This window comes from Neovison vison, chromosome 12 (assembly GCF_020171115.1).
Source record: "Neovison vison isolate M4711 chromosome 12, ASM_NN_V1, whole genome shotgun sequence".
NCBI lineage: Eukaryota > Metazoa > Chordata > Mammalia > Carnivora > Mustelidae > Neogale > Neogale vison.
Window position 1 is genome coordinate 13,863,244 of NC_058102.1, and position 22,230 is coordinate 13,885,473.

A 22,230-nucleotide genomic window follows, 5' to 3' on the forward strand; every position below is an offset into this window, starting at 1 on the left:
GAAAATTCTCTTCCAGCGAGTGGGATGAGTATGTTTCTGATCCAAACACTAAAATTGGATGTGCTTCGTGACCACTAGTATATCGTTAGTCTAGGATGAGGTTACGGGTATGGTTTGCCATGAGTGTCGGGGACCCCAACAAGGCCTGTGGACGCCTCTAGAGACCAACTTCTCCAGCAAAGATGCCCAACAAAATGCCATATCCATATTCTGTTAAAATGGACATAATATCACAAATGCCGGTAGTTACAGTTTTTTGAGCCCTTAACTTGTGCCAGCTGCTTTGTAAAAATGACCTCTGTGGTTCCACACCTCTCTGTGAGGTAACTGTTAGCACAGGTGGGCAAGCCAAGGCCCTGGCGAGGTTAAATATTCGTGTCAGAGGGGGCAAGTGGGCTGCCCCCCAGGACAGCCTGCTCGCTTCTGGAAGGAGCCAGATCACTCTCAAAACCCCAGGACATGGGAGCAGGCTAACGGGCAGCCCTCTCCCTGGACCCCCGCCCCCACAATCAATCATGTCGCCCTTCCGGGGCGGGGGGCACCTGCTTTCCCCGAACAGTTCAGCATCAGCGCTCCCTTGGCGGTTGCTCAGCAACCAGCTAATATTACAGCAAAAACAAACGGATCAATCGGAAAATAACAAAGTCAGATACTCGTGTGGACCCAGCTGCAGAGTTCCAGTAAAATCTCTCCCCCACCCCTTCACTGGTTTATTCTTTTTTTTTTCCAATTTATTTATTTTTAGAAAAACAGTAGTCATTATTTTTTTCACCACACCCAGTGCTCCATGCAAGCCGTGCCCTCTATAATACCCACCACCTGGTACCCCAACTTCCCACCCCCCCGCCACTTCAAACCCCTCAGATTGTTTTTCAGAGTCCATAGTCTCTCGTGGTTCACCTCCCCTTCCAATTTACCCAAAAGCACATACCCTCCCCAATGTCCATAACCCTACCCCCCTTCTCCCAACCCCCCTCCCCCCAGCAACCCACAGTTTGTTTCGTGAGATTAAGAGTCACTTATGGTTTGTCTCCCTCCCTATCCCATCTTGTTTCATGGATTCTTCTCCTACCCACTTAAGCCCCCATGTTGCATCACCACTTCCTCATATCAGGGAGATCATATGATAGTTGTCTTTCTCCGCTTGACTTATTTCGCTAAGCATGATACGCTCTAGTTCCATCCATGTTGTCGCAAATGGCAAGATTTCGTTTCTTTTGATGGCTGCATAGTATTCCATTGTGTATATATACCACATCTTCTTTATCCATTCATCTGTTGATGGACATCTAGGTTCTTTCCATAGTTAGGCTATTGTGGACATTGCTGCTATAAACATTCGGGTGCATGTGCCCCTTTGGATCACTACATTTGTATCTTTAGGGTAAATACCCAGTAGTGCAATTGCTGGGTCATAGGGCAGTTCTATTTTCAACATTTTGAGGAACCTCCATGCTGTTTTCCAGAGTGGTTGCACCAGCTTGCATTCGCTGGTTTATTCTAAAGAACCGGCTTGTAGATATGTGGCTGTTGCTTGATCCCGGAAACGTCAGGTGGGACTCGGCGGGGCCAGGCAGAGCTGCTCCTGCATCCTGGGTCTGGTGTACCTACCAAGCATGTGACTTGGGGCGACTCACTTAGTCTCTCCGGTCCTCTGTCTTCTCAGTTAATAAAGGGGCTACTGAGAGCCTCCTGCAAGGGCACTGGAGGGACTCAACAGGTTAATTCTCTGTCCTGCTCACAACACTCAGAACTGGACCTCTTCACCTGGCCTCCCCGCCCCCCCAATCCCCTCCCATGCAAACTGCCAGCTTCAGGATAGCCAGGTCACTCCAGACCACCATCACGGCCTTTTTTCCTACAAAATGAGAAGCTGTAGACTTACATTCATTGATTGAAAACCGTATGTAGTGAGCGCCTGTTACGTGCCAGGCAGCGTGCCACCTTGGGACGGGGCCGTCGCCGGAGTCATTCAGACCTGCCTTTCAATGCTGGGTACTCCTTGCTCAGCATTTTGTTAACTTCCTGGGACTTTTTTTTAAATTTGTGAGCTGGCGGTTGTGTTACTTCTTCCCTCTTAAGGTCCTGAGAAAATGAAATGTGATCACATCTGGACAGCAAAGGCACCCTGCCATGAACCGTGCCTCATTCATCTCTGTGACATTGCGCTGCTGGGACTCCCCGTGAGCAGGACAAGCTGGCGGGTCCCTGCGCTCATGGGGTTTACATTCTAGGGGCCCCTCTCAACTGTACGTGTTGCTGCCGTTCTTGTTACCAATACAGAAATGGAGAGCAAAGATACAGAGCCACAGACTCATGGGTGGCCAGGGTTGACCTCGGAAAGATGCGGAGAGTTGGTGGAGCGCTTGAAGGACTAACAAGTGTAAAGGCATGAGGTATCTTGACATTTTTGAAGAATGTTCCAGAATGGCAGAGGAATCGAAGGTGGAGGGTAGGGACAGCTTTTCTCAGCTGGGACATTGCATACCCGTGAGACTGAGCAGGCTTCCCAACTCTTGCACTCATCCTACAGAATCTTCATCTTTGTTCAATGCCTGAAGCTTAAAACATCTGCTCTGTTTCATAAATGTCACCTTTGCTTCCTGGGGGATACACATACCACCCTGCATGGAGACTATATTCTGACCGTGTACAGGAATGACAGACTTCAGTTTTATTCTGCTCCCTCCAGGATGGTGGCCATCCACCCTCCCCCATCAGATGTCCCCTGGCACACCCAGCTGCTCTGTAAACACTTGTTGAATGAGTCCCGAAATCTGAACAAGACCAGGTAGAGAGAACACCAGGCCCAGCCAACCGGCTGCCTTCCATGAACCCTGACTAGGTGGCATTTCCTCGGGCTAATTCATCATTTGAGTTCTGCTATCTCGATAACATTTCGCATTTACTGAGCACATACTATGTGCCGAGCACTCTTACCAGCACTTTGCATGTGTCTTGTCATTTAACCTCTTATTAGAGACAAGGTGGTTTAGACGAAGTAGCCTGCCCTCAGGCATGGCTTTGCCTCGTGGGCAACTCGCTTCTCCTGGGCTTATTTGAGATGTTCTACACTTAACCTATTTATTGATCCCATTGCCTGATGGGCCCATCTCCACCGCCGTGACGGCCATGGCCATCACCGTGGGTTGTACTTGTCAAGTTCATTCCATGCACTGGAGAACTGTCTTGGCATCTGCGTGAGATGACCTGTTTAACCCTTACACCCCGCCACACACACCAAGCTGTCACTTGGTTGAAAGCACAAGCGGAGCGTGTCCAGGTGGGACCTGATTCCGAGCTGCCTGGCCCAGAGCTGTCCTCCTGACTTTGGGGGGACCGACTGCCCTCCTGTAACCCACCATCAGCACCTAGCACAGTGCCAGCATGCGGGATGTCCTCCTGCAGATAGCGCAGCCCTTGAGAGTCATTAAGTAGAGGTGAGTCCGGATGCTGAGTTAGGGGAGGTGAGGCGTACAGAGTCCCTGGCACAGAGCATGGCCCGTAATGGTAGCTGTTTCATGTTTTTAAACTTTGCCCCCAAACTCATTTTTAGCTTCTCTTTTTTCTGTAGCCCTCTCTGAGGGACAGGTTCTCTCTCTGGATATGTTAATGCCATCCATTTAGGAACCCCCAGATCTTACTGGGGCCCGGGCACCCTGCCCTGGCTCTCCAGAGGATTCTGCCCATCTCTGACCTCATCTGTTATGTGTATAACTTACTCTTGCACTCTCCATGGGGAGCCTTAGGCCCCTCACTTGCAGGTCTTTGCTATTGTCCCCACACACCTCCTGGAACTCTGTCCTCCAGGAGCTCCTTTCCTAGGCAACCGTATAGAATCTGAGCACACCCCATTACCTGCCTCCCAGCGATCAGCTCTGGTAACACGTGCAGCAACTTCGCCTCCTGCCCTCCCCTGCCCCAAGGAGGTTGCTGAGTCCTCGGAGGTGGTGTTCAAATGCTGCCCAGGCATGCTGCTGGAAAGCCCTGCTTCTCTCTGGTGCTGTTGCAGCTAGGCAGTTTAAGGGGTGTGGGGGGACAGCCAGAGACAGGGACCTCTGTTAGCCTCCCTGAGACACACACACACACACACGTGCACGCGGATGCCTCCCTTGCCCCTCCCGGGTGCGTTAAATCTGTGGCCACATTCACCCACTGTTCCTCACCACCAGCTGGCTCACTCACGGGTTTTGTTTGCACCCTGCCTACGCCTTCGTTCCAGGAGGAAGCTGAAATCAGAAAAGGGTGGTCTCAGATGTGTGCCTCAGCGTTCTCTCCTGGCTGGGGTCACCCCAACCCCGCCCATGGCACCCCAGCCCCGCCTATGTCCCCCCGGGGAACATGCCAGGAGAATACACGGGCACAGCGGTCTGTGGAGGGGCGGAGGACTTGACAAGCGCCTTCTGTGCACCAGGGCCATGCCAGGTGCTCGACATGTGGTCCCTTTTTCATGGCAACCCACTCAGGGCTCAGGCCCTTAGTTCCCATTATCCAAGTGGGACGATGAAAATGTGGAAGGTATGTTTTCTCCAAAGTCCTGTGGATTAAGTGGCCAGACTATAATTTCAACCCAGTTTTGAAAACTCGGTCATTTCCAAAGGACGACCTTCACCATACGATCTTTGTCTCCTGCTGCCAACCCCACACTGACTCCTTCCTTCCCTGTGCATTCGTTGAGTGACTCCTGTGGGCTGGAGCCGGAAACCCAGCTCCAAACACGGTTCACCACTGACCTCAAGCCTGGTGGAGCCTCTACAGGCGCACACAGGCGGTCTGTGTGCTCTACCACTGCCGTGTCCCGCCATCACCATGCGTGGAACAGTCCCAAAAGAACTGGTCCCAAAGGTGATCTGGCCAGATATCCAGGGGATGGCATCAAAGCCAGCAGAGGGGGCAGGAGAGGAACCAGGAGCCAAGGTCCTGCTGCAGGCTGCACACATAGCCTTAAGAGAAAGACGGAGTCCGTTCTGGGGTTTCTTAAACAGAGGTGCACTCCAGCACAAACTGCTGTTCTGCCTCCCACCCACCCCTTTTTTTTTTTTTTTAAGATTTTATTTATTTATTTGACAGAAAGAGAGACATCAAGAGAGGGAGCACAAGCAAGGGAAGTGGGAGAGGAAGAACAGGCTTTCTGCGGAGCAGGGAGCCCAATGTGGGGCTCGATCCCAGGACCCTGGGATCATGACCTGAGCCAAAGGCAGACGCTTAACGACTGAGCCCCCCAGACGCCCCTCCCATCCACTTTTAATATAACTCTCACCTCCGTTCCCGGGAACTTATAAGAACCACTTGGGCTTCTTAGAGCTCGGCGTTGATTAAACAGCGTGCTCTCTGACCTTGGACTGGGCTCTGCCAGTCCGGGGCTCTGAGAGCTGATGGGCCTCCTCTCCTGGTTTTGTGACCGCAGCCTCAGGGCCTTCAGCCCGCGGTGCCCAGCAGTGTGTCCCTTGTCAGCCCTGGCCTTGGCCATTCATTGCATCTCTACAAATACCAGTTCAGAGCATTCTGTTATGGGAGCAGACGTTCTCATGGACAGAGATCGAGGATCCGCCCACCCCTGCCAAAAGCATAGAGGCTGCGGGAAGTGCCCAGATGGTAGCCAGCACCACGAGGACTGATCTGAAAACAGTTCCCTGATCCAAGCTGTAGCATGTGGGAAGACGCTCTCCAGAATTCTGGGATGGAGTTCTCCGGCTAAGGGTGGAGGGAGTGGTCTCAGCACCAAGGACAGAGGAGGTGAGGACGACAGCACGGACCAGTCTGCCACATTTGACAATGAGGGGACACTACTGACCTTGGTCAGGTCCAGGGGTTCAGTGGCAGATTCCACTCATTTGAAAAAAGCAAATCACCAATGAAGGAGGCCCAGGACAGCCAGTAGATCACTGCGCACGTCTCTGCCTCTCCCGACACCATCTGTGTGCTGGCCTCTGACCACCTCGCTGCTGTGAGGCAGGACCTGCTGTGGAGATAAGTGTGCGATCTGTAGCCGCTGGCCCTGTCCCTCCTTTCTGGCCCCAAACCACTCTTCCATCAGCTGCGTTGACCCAAGGTGGACTCCAAGAGGCTCATTGCTTCAGTTGCGTTAACAGACTTGACTCAGAGCCCATGATTGATGATCTCTCCCAGTTCTTTCTAAGCTGGTGCAGCCTTGACGAACAAAGCGATTGCCTTCTTCCCTTAAGGATGACAGTAGGATGATGGTGGGTGCCCCTGCCAGCTGGGTTAAAAGGCAAATTGCTGAACCTCTCGGGGGTCTCATGACTTTATCAGTAAACCCAGAAATACTAGAGCTTCTGTCACACGTGGCAATGATGAACGAAGTAAAGAAGATTAAAGAAGTAAAGCATCTGACATGCTTAAGGGGCTTGGTACTGAGTAGACATAAGCACCCTTTGTTACCATGTATCGACCACCAATGGTGTCCCAGGCATTTCTAAGAAATTTAGTTCCTCCAAATCCTGTGTGCTTTCTTTCCAAATATTTAGACCCCCTAACTCCTGCTTCTTAGAAAGCGGTGGGGATCTCTGCTCCAGAGAGCAGAGAAGACACTCCTGTCTTCCTCCCTCCCTGCACTTTGAGCTCGGTCCAGACCAAGGTTCTGTCTGGATTCAGCTCTGCACTCCGTGTCTATGTCCGGTCTCATAAATAGCCATTAATGAGCATATTATCGTAGTTCTCTTAATAACCAAGTCTGAGAAATATTTATTATCAAGATAAGAAAACAAAAGCCCAGAGAGTTATGCAATTTGCCCACGATCACACAATTAGTGCGGCCGTGAAGATAGGATCTCTGTCGTCTAAAAGATCACGTTCTGTTTCTTACTCTTCGGCCTCCCTTGACATTGGCGTTCCCCTGAGAGAGATTCGGCGCTCAAATCTGTGGAAGTAGTTTTAGTTGGCTCTTCTTGGACCATCAGACCGTCTGGCCACATGGAGGATGCCGTGATCGCACGTGGCTGCCACACGGCCAGAGTTGAAGAGCTTCGCGGTGACGGGTGTGGGTCCTGGTTCATCCCACCCCCTGCCCTTCCCCCACAAGTCTGCCTGGCACTGAAGCCTTGCGTCCACTGTCCTTGGTCAGCCTGCCTGCTCTGTCCCTGTGACGGTCCGGGTTTGCCCTCCCTCCGCCACCAACCCCCCGTCCCACACCTGACATATAGAAAGACTGAAAGAGGAGATCATTGCAAAACCATTTTTTTCTGTTTTAAACTTGACTGTGCTTTCTCATTTTTATTTACATCAGAGGGAGATGATTTCTCTTACTTTGTTTCCCGGAAGTGACATCAAGTTGGGTTGCCAGTGTCCAAGCCCACGCCCATGAGAGAGGAAGTGTTCATTTCAGGGAATTCTGAATAGTAGAGAGGCAGGAGTCTGTTAAGCCTTTGCGGGAAACTGGCACGTAACTCAAGTCCCGTTTTCAGGCAAGCGTGACTGTTGTGGGACCCCAGAGTGGTCTAGCAGGGCAACATGCCCCCCTCTCTGGGCTCCCAGCCCATTGCTGAGAGGTTGGGAATTAGGAAGTTTGACTTATTTCATCTCCTCTGCACCATGTGGGTCAATTCTGTCCAACCTCTAATCACATAAGGTGAAACTAAATGTTTTTTACAGCCAAGATAACTCGTGACAAGGTTGTATGCTTTTGCCGAGTAGAAGGTCCCGTGTCTTGGTCAGTGACCTTGGCCCCTGTGGCGTTCCTGCTTCCACTGTAGCCAGCCCCACCTCTGACTGCCAGTGGCACTCCCGATGGGGGATGTGGGGCCAGTGTGGTGACAGGATCCCACTCCTGATGAACGATTTGACCCTGCTCTTACACTGACTTGATTCGTTTCTGCAGAACTAGGGGAATGCCGCTCCACATGGCCTTAGCCTCATGCCTATCCGCTAGCTGGTCTCAGCTGCTGCTTCAGGTCCTGTTCCACATGTCTGTGATCAAGGAAGAAGCCACATTGCCAAAATCCAGTGGTCAGCCTCTACTTCTCGTCTTGACTTCTCCGTGGCATCTGCCGATGGGCCCTCTGTTTTTTTCCTCTTGGCCTACTAAAGTGTGTGCCTGTCTCCAGGTGGTTCTTCGACTTTATGAGTCCCTCCCTGTAGTTCTCATCGGTGGCTGCCTCTCTTCTCCTCCTACCCTCGCTCGATGATGTCGTTCAGTCCCGTGGCTTTAAATGCACCTGCCACTGATCCTCAAAATATCCCCACCCAGCCCTGTCTCTTGACCTCAAAACTCGTCTGTCCGATGGTCTTCTCGTCTCTGCCTCGTTCTCTCAAGCATCTCAGGCAAACTGTTCTCAGGCAACCTAAGCCTCATCTTACCCAAAAAGCTCATGCCGGCATCTCATTTGATGGCCACGTCAGTCTTCCCCTGATGCAAGCCAAGAGCCTTGCCTCATCTCCTGTCCACTCTCACACCCCACGCCAGAGGGTAAGGAAATCCTGCTGGCTCTAGAACCAGGCCAGTTCTTTTCACCTTCATTGTGACTATCAAGGTCCGCGCTAGCTCAGCCATAGCAGCCTGGGAGCCCCCTAACTGATCTCTTTGCTTCTACCCATGCAACACAGCGGTCTGTTCCCAGCATGGCAGCCAGAGGCATTCTTTAATACAAAAAGCAGCTCCTCTCCCTAGCTCGGGGTCCCCAGTGACTCCCCGTCTCACTAAGTAAACTCCCAAGACCTCTGTATTGGTCTCCTGTGGCTGCTGTAACAAATTACCACAAATGTGGCCGTTGAAAACAGCAGAAACATTTTATCTCACGGCTCTGGAGGTCAGGATCGGAAACTGGTTTCACAGGGCTGAAATCATGGGGTCCGCAGGCTGCGTTCTTTCTGGAGGCTCTACAGGAGACTGTTTCCTGCCCTCTGGCTCATCCACGTCTTTGACTCGTGGCCACATCACCCCCACCTCTGCTTCCATCGTCCCTTCTCCTTTCTGACTCTGACCCTCCTGCCTCTCTCCTATCGAGACCCTTGGGATCCCTCAAATAACTCAGGATCATCTTGCCATCTCAGCACCCTCCACCACACCTGTAGAGTCCTACTTGCCATGGGAGGTTCCTTATCACCAGGTTTCTGGGATTAGAACAAGGACAGCTTTGGAGGAGAGAACAGTGGCATTCTTTCGCTCCCCTCAACCTTCAGGGATCTACAAGACTTTCTATGGCCTGTAGCTCTCCCTCCCCGCCTGCCTCTCTGGCCTGTTTAGGGGCTCTCCCTGTCCTTTATTGTGCTCTTGTCCTCCCTTAGGGCCTTTGCACTGGTTCTTCCTTAGCTGAGAAAGCTCTTGGCCCGGATCGAGGCATGATGGCCCCCTCCCCTACTGCCTGCCCGTCTCCGTGATGCCGACCTGCACCACCCCGTCTCGGACTACAGGCGGTTCCCCACCCTTGCCATTCCGCACATCCCGACCCAGCTCTGTTCTCCCTCCCAGAAATTCTGGCTTTCTGACATACTCTGTAATTCACTTACTGTTCTGGCTTCCTTCCGGAAATATCAGCCCCACGTGAACAGGAATTTCTGCCTGTTGTATTGACTGATGTCTCCCGAGTGCCCATGCAGTGCCTGGCATGTGGCGAGTGAGTGAGGAAACAAACAGGTGGAACCTTGGCCGGCGTTGGCACCGGACTTGGTGATCAGGTCGAGCCAGCGCCAGAGAGGATGAACGGGCAGTCATGATCACGGCCAGAGCGCTCTTCTGCTGGCCTGGGGATTGCTTGGCCCCAGACCCCCAATGAGATCAATGCTGTTGTCATCACAGACTCGGAAAGCAGAAGAGAGAGCACAAGTAATCGGCCAGAAGGCGAACTAGGGCAGCCTGCGCCCTTGTCCCCACCCCTGAAGTCAGAAGAGGTCTGCCGCACGCCATTGTTCCTTACTTCTCTGAGATGCTTTCCTGAAACCTCATCATGTCTGGCACCTGGGCTGTTGCCTTGGTGACAGAGATCTGTCTCGAGGGCAGAGGATGGGGTGAAAAGGGTAGAGATGGAGGGAGGGGTGTGACTGTGTGTATATGGGGGTGGGGTGTGCCCTCACGACCCGCTGTCAGGATCAGTCTTGGGGATTGGTCATTCTAAACCCCGGGAAGCCCATCTTCCTCACAGCTGTGTCTTTGTGCTGTGTCTTTGACATAACGCCGAGCCCATGTGAGCCTCCAGTCAGCCCCTGGCCACCCCTCGGTTGGTATAGGAATCCTCATTCACATTCTCTCCCTTACTCGTCACTTTTCCCAGGTGGAAACCAAACATGTTATGAACTATTTGCACACTTGAGTAAGTGGAGGGGAGACGTACAGGAGGCCTGGGGGGCTGGAAGACAGACACTGCCCAGTGCTCGGTCCCCCCACTTACCCCCAGTCAGCTCCACCTCCACCAGATTGGAGGGGCCAAACTTACTCTGCCCGGCGCGTCTGAATAGTTTCTGACATGAAGAAGGATCCAGAGAGCTGGGCTGGAGACTAAGATCTAATACACTGTTTCCGTAGATAAGCAGGTTGGCAACAAAATCCTGCTCTGGTTGCAAGAGTCTGTTGCCTTTCTTGGCTCCTCTGCTCTCACCCATCTCCGGCAGTAGCCGCCCCCACCCCATCTCCGGTAAGCTGAGCCCCGTAAGCTGAGCCAGAAAGGGGAAGGGGTCATTTGTTAATCAGTTATGCTAAGTCAGGCACTGGATCAGGCTCTTCTAGAGCGACTGCTTTGCTTTATCCTTTCAGCAACCCTGGTTGATAAGGGTTATCATCTCCATTTTATAGCCGGGGAACCTGTAACCAAGAGAAGTTGAATATTGCGCCCAAGGTCATAAGAGAGTGGCAGGCAGGATTTGAACCTGGGGCCAGCAGACTCCAAGTCATGTGTATTTGTTGTGCTCTCTGTTTTACCAGTGGGGGTCTGAAGTACTTCAGGTGAAATCTTCTCTGAAGAGCTCCTCAGTCCACAAACGTAGTAGTAAGTTTGGGATATTTTTGAAAGGGTCTTGGGCGACCAGGATTCTTCAGAGAAACAGAACCAGCAAGTGGAAAGTTCTTTTTAGGAACTGTGAGGACTGACAATCCATAAGACAGGCTAGCAGGCTGGAAACTCAGGCCGGATTTTGATGTAACAGTCCGGAGGCAGAATCTCTTCTTTTTCAGGAAAGCTCAGAGTTGGCTCTGGCATCCTTCCACTGATTGGATGCGGCCCACCCAAATTGTTGAGGGCAAGGGCTTTATTTAGAGTTAACTGTAAACATTAATTACAGCCACAAAATATTTCATGGCAATATTTAAAAGAGTGTTTGACCAAACAGCTGGCCCCCTGACCTAGCCAAGTTAACCCATAAAAGCAACCATCACAGGTTGAACCATCATACATATGGTACTTAATGTATGCTGGGCATTGCACCAAGAACTTCCATGAGCACATGTGCTTTTACTCACCAAAATGTTTAACAAGATCATAAACTCTGAGACTCAGGATGGCTCAAGTGACTCTCTAGGAAGAGCCGTAGAGTCAGAACTAGAAGCCAAATGTGTCTGATTGCTACAGCACCAGATTACTTTCCAGAATCTTCAGCATTAATAATCTAGATTTAGCACTCTAAAAGGACCCAAAGCATGAAGGGACCCAAAGTCACTCAGCTTGTCCAGGCTGGCTGCAAAACTCACATCTCTTGGCTCCTAGTCTAGCCAGTCTCCTGGGAAGATTCTGCATATTAAACACTCTGTCTCCTGCAGGACTCCCTTTCCAGATAAATGGTGGAGGCACATTGTGCATCCCTAGGTGGTCAGCAAAGCCCCAGCAAGGGAAGGTCATACCAACAGGAAACTGTGCAGAAGGGCCTGAGCTATATCGTTGCCAGCTCAATGAGCAGATGTGCTCGAAGTCAGTATCCTGAAACCATTTTTATTGCTGAAACGAGTTCATAATGAGATCCACTCAGGATATCAATATCCAAACCTCTTTGGACTGAATCTGAAATGGACCTATCTAGTGACAGATCCATCCTTGTGGCAGTCTGTGTTTTAGAGAGATTAAAGGGAATTTTAGAAGACACTCCAGGATCTGATGCTCTCTCTGCAGACAGAAATAAGACTTCCTCGGGCTGCATTTTTTAAAGCATGCTGCTTGCTTGGTCTACATTCTGTGGGCCTTGCAAGATACCAGTTGGGGTGGTTTGGTGGCAAGCAACAGAGATCTGTGGTAGGCAGCTTCACTGAGATGAAAAGAAGTCAAAGGACCAACGGACAAAAAAAAAAAAAAAGAAAGAAAGAAAGAAAGAAAAAAAAAAAGAAATCGAGTGGTATTTCTTATGGCACCAAAGTAGAATTTGGGAAACCGGTACTTGAGACAGTAATTAACCCGTGCAGCTCTGGGCCCCTCTGCAGCCGAAGTTCAGAAGCCTCTAGAGTGTTGCCTGACATTAACACATGTCAGCCCTTTGGTTTCCAGTCTCGGCATCTCTGTTCAGATTTCCAGGAGTGAGGAACTGATTTGCTCGGCTTGAGTTAAGTGTCTACCCCTGAACATGGCCCTGGCCGTGTTCCCAGAGCTGTTTCTACATGCAGGGACCATGAGAAAAAGAACCATCTTTGAGCAGGGCAGTCTGAGAAGTGGCTACTGTAACGTGATTATAATAGTGACAGAGAAAGACACATGAGGCCCCCACAGACCTCTGTTGTGGGTGTGTGTACACACTTTGCCCGTCCCTTTGTGGTTCAGTGCCACGAGCCTCCCACACTTTCCCAATTATCTTAACATAATTAGCTTCAAATGCAATCTTGGGCTTTCAGCATCCTGAGATGTTTGCGACAAGAATGTAAATACCAGGCAGGAAGGACTTGGGCTGTTTTGTTCATTCTGTGGTTCCAGGTGCCTAGCTTGGAACCTGGCATATAGTAGGTGTGCTCGGGGATTGTTGAATGAATAACAGCCACCCATCCGTGCTGGGGTGCCTCTCTGCTCCCTCCTTCCTGGGGCTTTGCCATCTGGTGAGTTCAAGGGTATCCTCTAGAGCCCTGTGGCCTGCCCCCGGTACCCAGAACCAAGAGATAAGGTATCCGATTTTCCTGGAGGAAAGGCGGCCTATGTCTAATGCAGGATTGAGTGAGAAGAGTGCTGGCCACGGGTGAGGGAATCTTGGGTGTTTGGAAGCTGGGAAGTCATTGTTCAGAAAGACAAAGCAGGAGAGGAATGCAGACCAAAGCAGGCTGACTCGGGCTACTCGTCCTTCAACTGGCTAAATATAGCTCACCCAGATTCTATCTCGGTGTCATCCTTTGAGTCTCCCCAGAAACAGTGACATTAGGGTCATATGTCATTTGATGTATAGTTAACATAAGCCTAATTATAAACAATGAATTACAACTGCCAGTCAGAGGATTCTAAAATGACTTTCTGGTCCATCGTAGCCATGCCCTGTCCAGGGGGCACTGATGCCAGCCCTTCCCCAAGACAGGCTTCTGAGACCTGTCCTTCCTCTGCCCTCCCCATTCATGGATACCAAACCCTGCCTCGTCCTTCTCACACTGCCGCTCTGTTCTTGCCCCACACTGGCCTCGGCCGACACAGTTTTCCTTCGTGGTAGCATGACCCCGCCCTCACGGACTTGTCCCTGCTTACATACAAGTTCAGAGTGAAGTGGCTTTAGTAATACGATAGCAATAAGTCGTATTGCTGTGGAAGGCTGCGTCTTCCAGTATTTTGCAAAATGCCTTCCAGTGCCTTGATTACCCTAAGGAAGACTGCTTTCTCTCCGTCGGAGATGATAAGCCAATAGCCCTCTCTAGCACAGAGACCCAAGAGTCAGTGGTCTGAGCAGGAAGCCAGAATGGAGTACCAAAGTCATGTCCCAAAGGGATCATTAGGAAATCAAGCCAGGAAATAAGGATCATGTGGTGGTCGAAGAGTGACCACATGTTGGTGCAAGCCAGCCATGTACCAAGTGTGCCAAATGGTATTTGTATTTATGCTACCTTGTTCAGCCCCCACGACAGCTCCAGGAGGGGGGATATCATGGCCGCATTTCAGGAAGGAGAGACCTGAGGTCGTAAGAAGCTAAATGTCCATGTTCATTACAAGCCTCCTGCTCTGTCCCTCCCTGAGCCTTTCTCCCTTTCAAAATGATGCCCGCAGAGCTGGACAATGGCAGACAAATCTAGAAGGGCAGGAGCCGGATCTCAGAGGAGTAGAGCAGAAGTCCAGGCTCAAAGGTGGGAGAGAAGAAGCACATGGATAATGATCTCCCTCGCGTGGGGTGTGAGCTCTGTCGTGTTGGGTGCTGGCTGCATGGGGCAGGTCTGGTGACTTGAACGGCTCAGGCTGGGGGATTCAGGGATTGAGAAGTCCAAGAAATGGGACCTAGAAATATCCAGGTTGGTGATCCAGTTATCAACTTGCTGTCCGACGCTCCCGTGTGGCCAGTGGTGCAGAAGGAGTGGATAGTCAGCCCAGTGGACCCTGCAGGCTGTGAGTCCCTGGAGACCTCCCTTCTTTGCTTGGCTCTGACAGCAACACTGCAAAAGTGAGGGAGGGTCTCCCAGCCCCTCCTATCTGGCCTGCCCTTGGTTCACTCTCCTGGGAGACTCCACGTTTGGGCTCAGAGACAGGCTTTCTTCTCTGAACTCCTGAGTTACTACTCAGGAGTTCCCACTCAGTTGGATGAGCTGGTTGGCCTCCTTGAGCCTCGGTTTCCCCATCTTTAAGCTGAGTGTTGGACTTGGGCTTTCTGTCCTCCACCCTCTGTACCCCCTCCCTGCCCTCACATGGGAAAGGCCTCTTTCACGGGGATCCTGTCTCTGCCTGCCCTCTCCTTTCAGGAAGTCTGTCATCCAGCTCGACCTTGCCAACACCAAGAAGGCGATGATCGTCCCTGCATTCGAGACACTGCGTTACCGGCTGTCTTTCCCCAAGTCGAAAGCGGAGCTGCTATCAATGCTGGACATGGGCACTCTTTTCACCTTCAGGTGAGTAGCCTCAGTGCTGTCCCCCGGGGTCGTCCAAGGCCTTCCTGTCCCTGGAAATCAGACACCAGAGCTGCTGGCCCAGATGTTCGCTACCTTAGACCATCTTAAGGCCAGAAAAAGTGCCACTGGTCCCCAACTACATCTTTGGAATATTCTTTCTTCCCACATGCCATGTGGCTTTGTTTCATACATGGGTGGGGGGGGGCGTCCTGTATCCAGATGGAAGGACCAGATGTCAGATGGGAAGTCACCTTACCCTTTCTGTACTTTACTCAGCATAGGTTCCCGATCCTGTCTCCTGTCTGAATTCTGTCTTTGGTTCGTTGCTCCTTCATTCACCTGGGAAGTAGGTTCGACCTATTAGCACCGTGGTTGCTGTTCCCTTTTTCCTTTCTGCGAGGGAGTGGTCTGTACTCCTCGGTCCTCAGGCCCAGGATGAGTGCCTGTAGCTTCACCAGCTAATGGCATTAAGGCGACTCCAGGGTGGGACACGGCAGATGGGGGAGCTGACTTTCCCATTGCCTGAGTGATTTTTTTTTTTAAAGATTTTATTTATTTGACAGAGAGAGAGCTCACAAGTAGGCAGAGAGGCAGGCAGAGAGAGAGGAGGAAGCAGGCTCCCCGCTGAGCAGAGAGCCCGATGCGGGACTCGATCCCAGGACCCTGGGATCATGACCTGAGCCGAAGGCAGAGGCTTTAACCCACTGAGCCACCCAGGTGCCCCCTGAGTGATTATTTTTTAAACAAGCCCCTCATTTACCTGACGCTCTAATTAGTCCTGTGGGAGCGTCGCAGGGGAGCTACCCTGCTGTCTGTCCACATGCCCATGGGGTGTGGACAGCAGTACAGGTGTGAATGGGTTCTGACTCCCAGGAAGAGGCTGTGGCATTTAGTGCCCTTGCGGGACGTAGGGGGTCCTTCCCGGTCCCTTAACAGGGCAGTCTGAAGAGAGAGCCAGTGCTCCCCTCTGCTCCTGTTTTAAAGAGAAATCACCACTTTGAACAGGGAAAGAATGGCCACCACTGCCTTTGAGTAAAAAAAAACATACATTTCCAGGCAATCCGAATTTTATTGAAAAGATTATAATAATAACTTCAGTTTCCACCCTACTATTAAGTTACTAGAAGTTTCTAGAAGGTTTTCTCAAACAATCTTTATTTTGGGAAAGTAACCTTATGAGATAGGTTATTTGTTCAACAGTTCAGAGATGATCCTTTTTCACATTTTAAGCAGATAAACTGAGGAGTGGAAGGGTCCTGCTGGAGCCAGGGCTCCAAACCCAGCCTTCCTCCTCTATCCAGAATTCTAGAAAGTGACCTGAGATGGTTTAATCACCTCTCCCAACCCAGACTTCATTCTCCTTGGAAAGAAATAATAACTACCATTTGTTGACTGTGTCACTTGTGCCAGGGACTGTCATCAGCTCATGTAATCTCACAACAAATCTGAGGCAGATACTGTCATCCCCCTTTTACAGATAAAGAAACTGAGGCTCTGAGAAGCCAAATGACTTACCCAAGGTCACACCATCAGTACACAGCAGAACCTGAGTTCAGTCCAGGTCTGAGGAGCTGCAGAGCCCAGGCTTTTAACTCAGATCCCACTGGACTGAGTCCTGAATGTTCTTACCAATCTGAGTTAGATGCAGGTGAAAAACAAGACTCTGAGACCACATCTTCATCTGAGCCTCCCACAGACGCCATAGCCCAATGGCTTCATGCCAGGGAGATTTCCAGGGCCTCCTTCCTTCCATCTCGTTCCCCAGGTGATTTGAGAACTCATTTCAAGGCCATGTCTGTAGGCAAGAGAGCTGGGGCTTGGCCTGCTGTTTCCAGGATTCCTGCTCTGGCCACAGCTCACAACTCACAAGGTCAAGTGCTGAATTACGGACGTTCCTTCCCTCCGAGAAATTGCTTTTGTCACCTTCCCTCCGAACGATGAGCTCTCATGTCTCCTCGCGGCTGAGACCCCCTCCCACTGCGTCTGGAATGGGAAATCATCCCCACCCCTGCTGGTCCTCTAGGTCCTCAGAGCGGGGTCCCTGGATAAGTAGCGTCCGCGTCCCCTGGGAACGTAGAAGTCTCAAGTCTCAAGCCCCGTTCCAGATGGCCTGGACCAGAAACTCGGGGGGTGGGGCCCAGTGGTGGGTTAAACAGTAGTCTCCGAGGTGATTCTGAAATTCAGCTCAAGTCGGAGAACCACTGCTCAAAGCAGGGTGCCCCAGATCTCTCCAGAGTGGCACCTCACATGCCGCATCCAGGAAACCTCTTTTGTCTCTGTTGTTTGGAGGCTACCTGGTGTCGATGGTGTCAGAACAAGTGAATCCCCTGCACTGACGGTGGGTTTTGGGGGGCGGAGTCCGGCGGCCGCGTGCTCTCGTGGCAGGTGAACTGTAACATCACCCGCTTCTGTGCTGACCATCTGTCCGTCTTCGGGCCGAGCTCATGGAAGCTGCACCCCATACACCCAGGGGGCCAGGACTGACCGAGCTGCCCTTACCCCTCTCTGCTTCCTCTGTCTCACACAAGGCCAAAGGTTTGCATTCTGAATAAAATGGCTGTTGATACATTGACATCACGGAGAGTAAGACCCCTGCGAATTGACATCGTATCTAGGGCAAACGAGAGGGAGTAATGAGCGTATCTTCCCTTTCAGAGGCATCACTGTGTATCAGCTCCTGCTCTGGGTGCCTCCTGTGAATTCACATCACGTCATAAATCCATGACCTAGGCATGATTCTGTTTTACCGAGAGAAAGAAAGGAACAATTATTATTATTTATTAACAATTTTGCTTAGAGAAGGAAACAAAGGAACAGAGGAATTAGGTACATTTTCTACACCTGCTGAGAGACAGAATTCCAACCCAGACAGGTGAGCTCCAGAGCCATTGTTTTTAGCCGCCTTGTTAAAGTGCCTCTTAGGGGAGGAGCATTTATTGAGCGCCTCCTGTATGCCAGCACTGCGCCAAGCCCTTTATAAACATTTCCTCATTTCAGTTCCCCAGCCGTTCAACAAGATATGTGTTCTTTTCCCCAGGGGACACAAGAGGGAAGTAAAGTCTAATTTAAATGCTCTGCTGACCCACTCCTCCGCTCCTAAGTGACACGGGTGGGTTTTGAACCCCGGCGCGGTGGCCCTGCTGTGCGAGCTTGAGCCAGTGCATGTGCCCGGCCGCTGGTGGTGCTGGGCCAGCTCTGCAAGTGTCAGGTGTGGGGACCGCCTGTCGGGCTAGTTCACGAACGGAAAATCAGCTCCTTCCCGGCCTGATTCTTGGCTTAATCCCGACTTCCTGCGGTATCCCTCCTTTCCACACTCCGTGCAGATGGCGTTACTCAGCCTCTTATGTTCCTTCCGATCGTGGGATCGTGGTTTTGTGGCACTTGCTGAATCCCTGGAGCTGGGGATTCCAGTCCCTGCCCTCTGCCAGCCCGGCCGTGTCGCCCAGTGACACTGTACTGAAGGGCCACAGGTTGGCCAGTGGGCAGTTCACGAGGGTCCCGGGAAGGTCCAGCCTCGGGGGTGAGGGCACAGAGTAAGCAAGTGGCCGCATCGCCTACCAGAAGATTCCACCTGTCATACTGCCCACGGGCTCTCACTTAACCCTCACGTGCTTTAGAACCTCCGTGAGTGGAGGTGGGACCCTGAAGTGTGAGCTCCTTTCTCCCTGAAGCTCCCTAAGTTGTTGGGGTCCCACCTTTCATATTCCCTTTTTTACAATGTTCTATTTCCCCAACCCCTTGCTCTTAGACCAGGTCTCCTGTTTCTTGTGACTCCCAGGCTCCTTCCACCCCTTTGTAGCTTCCAGAGGCCGATTCCTGCCCCACTCTCTGCCCTCTGTCATAGGTACCCATCAGGTTTTGAGAATATTTGTTCATTAATCTATTCAGCTTTGTTTCCGATCATTGACTGTCTGCTCTGGAGAGGCCAGAGAGTGTGGGTGCTGGGAACATAGAGGAGAGATCACCCAGCATGGAGATCCAGGGTCCTGGCCCTTGAGCAAGAGTATCTGGGTTTGAATCCCAGTTCCAGCCTGTTGTTTGTAATTTGATACTGACTGAGTAAGTTTTAAGAATTTTAAGCTATAGGGGTTCCTGGGTGGCTCAGTGGGTTAAAGCCTCTGCCTTTAGCTCAGGTCATGATCCCAGGTCCTGGGATCGAGTCCCACATCGGGCTCTTTGCTCAGCGGGGAGCCTGCTTTCTCTTCTCTCTCTGCCTTCCTCTCTGCCTACTTGTGATCTCTGTCTGTCAAATTAAAAAAAGGGATTTTAAGCTATAGATACAATATTTACAATATAATCCTTATAGCAAGTGCTTCATAAATGTTAGCTTACTATGAATGTTGTTATATGTCTGTATTCATTTTCTGTTGCTCTATAATGAACTGCCACAAATTTAGAAGCTTGACACAATACAAATTTATTATCTCACGGTCCGTAAGGGTCAGAGATCTGGGCACGGGATGGTTGGATTTGCACTCAGGGCTGAAATCAAGTTGGGGGCAAAGTTCCAATTCTCCTCCAGAGCGTGCTGTGCTCCTCTAGGCTCCCTGACTTCCTTCCCTTGCACGTGGAGGACTGTGGTCACCATTTCCCTGATGGCTCCTTGCCACGTGGCCCCACAGGCAGCTCACACGTGGATCTTTGCTCTCTTCCAAACCCAGATCTAAAAGTTCTCAGGATTCGGCCAGGGCCAGCCACTCCCCACCCCCAATAATTCCCCTTTATTTAACCCAAGGTCAACTGATTAGGAACCTTAGTTACATCTACAAGGGTCCCTTTTGCCAGATGATGTGACCTACCCATGGGAGTGGTGCAGCCACAGGTCTTGCCTCAAGGGGGAGGATGTGCTTCAAGGGCTGGGTCACCGTGTTCTCTGGCACAGACTGACAGGCAGTTAGGTCCCTAGAGATGATACAGAGCCCTCCAGGAGTTCACTTACCCTTTGATTGTGAGAGTTTCCTTGTTATGAAGGATGGGATTAGTTTCCCAGGATTGCCAAAACAAGCTACTACAAACTGGGTAGCTCCGCACAATGGAAATGTATTATTTCATAGGTGGGGAAGCCAGAAATCCAAAATCAGGGTGTTGGCAGGTTCATTCTTCCTCCAAAGGCTCTCAGGGAGAACACTTCCTTGCCTCTCTCCAGTTTCTGGTGGAGGCTGACCATCCTTGGCATTCCTTAGCTTGTGGGTACGGCACTTCAATCTCTGCCTCCACCTTCCCATGGCATCACATCCCGGTGTGTGTCTTAATATCCACATTTCCTCCTCCTCCTTTTCTTTTAAGATTTTGTTTATTTATTTGACAGACAGAGATCACAAGTAGGCAGGGGAGGGGGAAGCAGACCACCTGCTGAGCAGAGAGCCCGATGTGGGGCTCGATCCCAGACCCCCGGGACCATGACCTGAGCTAAAAGCAGACGCTTTAACCCACTGAGCCACCCAGGCGCCCCCATTTCATTCCTCTTATAAAGACAACAGTGGTTGGATGAGAACCCACCCTAATCCACTATGACCTCATCTTGATACATCTGCAAAGAACCTCTTTCCAAATAGGTCACATCCATAAGTCCTAGGGGTTAGGACTTGAACCTATCTTTTGGGGAGACACAGTACAATCCACAGTGACTATATCTGCATATATCTTTTCTTCCTCCCAACCGGCAGAGTTGGGAAAGCTGTGTTTCCTTCCTTTCACCCAATGGCTTTTCTCCCTGTGACCTAGGTACCACGTCTGGACAAAAGGCCACGCTCCCACAAACTTCGCCAAGTGGCGGACTGCCACCACGCCTTACCGTGTTGAGTGGGAGGCAGATTTCGAGCCGTATGTTGTCGTGAGAAGGGACTGCCCTGAGTATGACCGGAGGTTTGTGGGCTTTGGCTGGAACAAGGTGGCTCATATCATGGAACTGGACGCACAGGTGAGCGGATGGAATGTCATGGAGCGGGCGCTACGGGGGAATAAAATGTAGACTTCAGGGCCGAAAGGGGATCTTGGAGGTCAGAGAACAGAGCCCTGAGAGGGAACAAGATGTGGTCAGGGACCGGAAGTGAGAACGTGGCAGTGCTAAGTCTCACGACCCCAGATTCCCAAACCATTGCTCTTTCTCTACTGTTGAGTGAGAGTTGGATTCCTGGCGAGGACCCGGGCAAGTGTGAGGGTCCTGTGACAAAACATTTCACTCCCTGTCCTCACCCAGTTCAATAATGAGGACAAAAAGAATCATCACTTCATCATTTGACCTTTGAGCCGTATAACTGGCACAAAGTTTCTCTGAGTTCCATATAAGGGACACAAGAAGGCATGTGGCTGAGACGTAGCTCATTATCCTACCCTGTAACCAAAGTGATGATTTTCAGGCTGTATTTCATTGTGAAACACTTTCATTCATTCAACTAATACTCACTAAACACCTGTTTCAAACAAAATCAGCAGAATTCTAACAGGTTATACCAAGTGTCTGCAAGCTTTCTCTGCAAAGGACCAGATAGTAGGTTTGGGGTCTCCATGGGGCTGACAGGTCTCCTTTTTCAACTACTCAACTCTGCTATTGTAGTTCACCTATAGACAGTATCTACACATGGGTGTGGCCATGTTCCAATAAAACTTTATTTATAAAAACATGCAGCAAGCCAGACATGCTGCTGCTCATCAGCCCCAGTGTTAAATAAACAAAAGCAAAACAAGATACTCTGGTTACATTAGGAGAAGGGTGCCTACGGCTCTCAACCCCACCTTTGTTCTGTTTTTGTGCTGTTCTATAAAGCTTCTCCTCATGGAGCACAGTGTAAATATTTCTCAACAGAAGCACCTCAAATTCAAAAAAAAAAAAAAGGTCAGATGCTCAGTGCTGGCTGCCCTAGGAATTACCTGGATTACTTTCCAACAGTTCCAGTATGTTTGAGAGCAGTCCCAAGTGATATTTTTTAAAGATTTTATGTATTTATTTTTGAGAGAGGAAGCACAAGTGGGGGTGAAGGGCAGAGGAGAAGTAGACCCCCCACTGAGCAAGGTGCCCTAAAAACAATGAATACTGTTACGCTGAAAAGAAATAAAAATAAATTTAAAAAAACAAAAAGGAGCCCTATGCAGGACTCGAACCCAGGACCCTGGAATCATGACCTGACCCAAAGGCAAGACACTTAACCGCCTGAGCCACCCAAGCACGCAGTCCCAAGTGATTTTAATAAGCATCTAGGGTTTCAAACCACCAGTGTAGACGAAAGGTTATAGAATAGTGTCCATTTTTAAGAACAGAAGCATGACCTTTAATGTCTATTTTTTCAATAATACTTGGA

General features: G+C 50.7%; 1 protein-coding gene across 2 annotated transcripts in view; it reads left to right on the top strand.

Moving 5' to 3' along the window:
* The window catches only part of LARGE1 (LARGE xylosyl- and glucuronyltransferase 1), a 533,441-nt gene that overhangs the window by 507,937 nt on the left and 3,274 nt on the right, over positions 1 to 22,230 (top strand). For both annotated transcript variants that reach the window (XM_044228337.1, XM_044228338.1), the window contains 2 exons: positions 14,786 to 14,932; positions 20,657 to 20,852. In XM_044228337.1, coding sequence (XP_044084272.1) covers positions 14,786 to 14,932; positions 20,657 to 20,852 — 343 coding nt within the window. The remainder of the gene's footprint in view (positions 1 to 14,785; positions 14,933 to 20,656; positions 20,853 to 22,230) is intronic.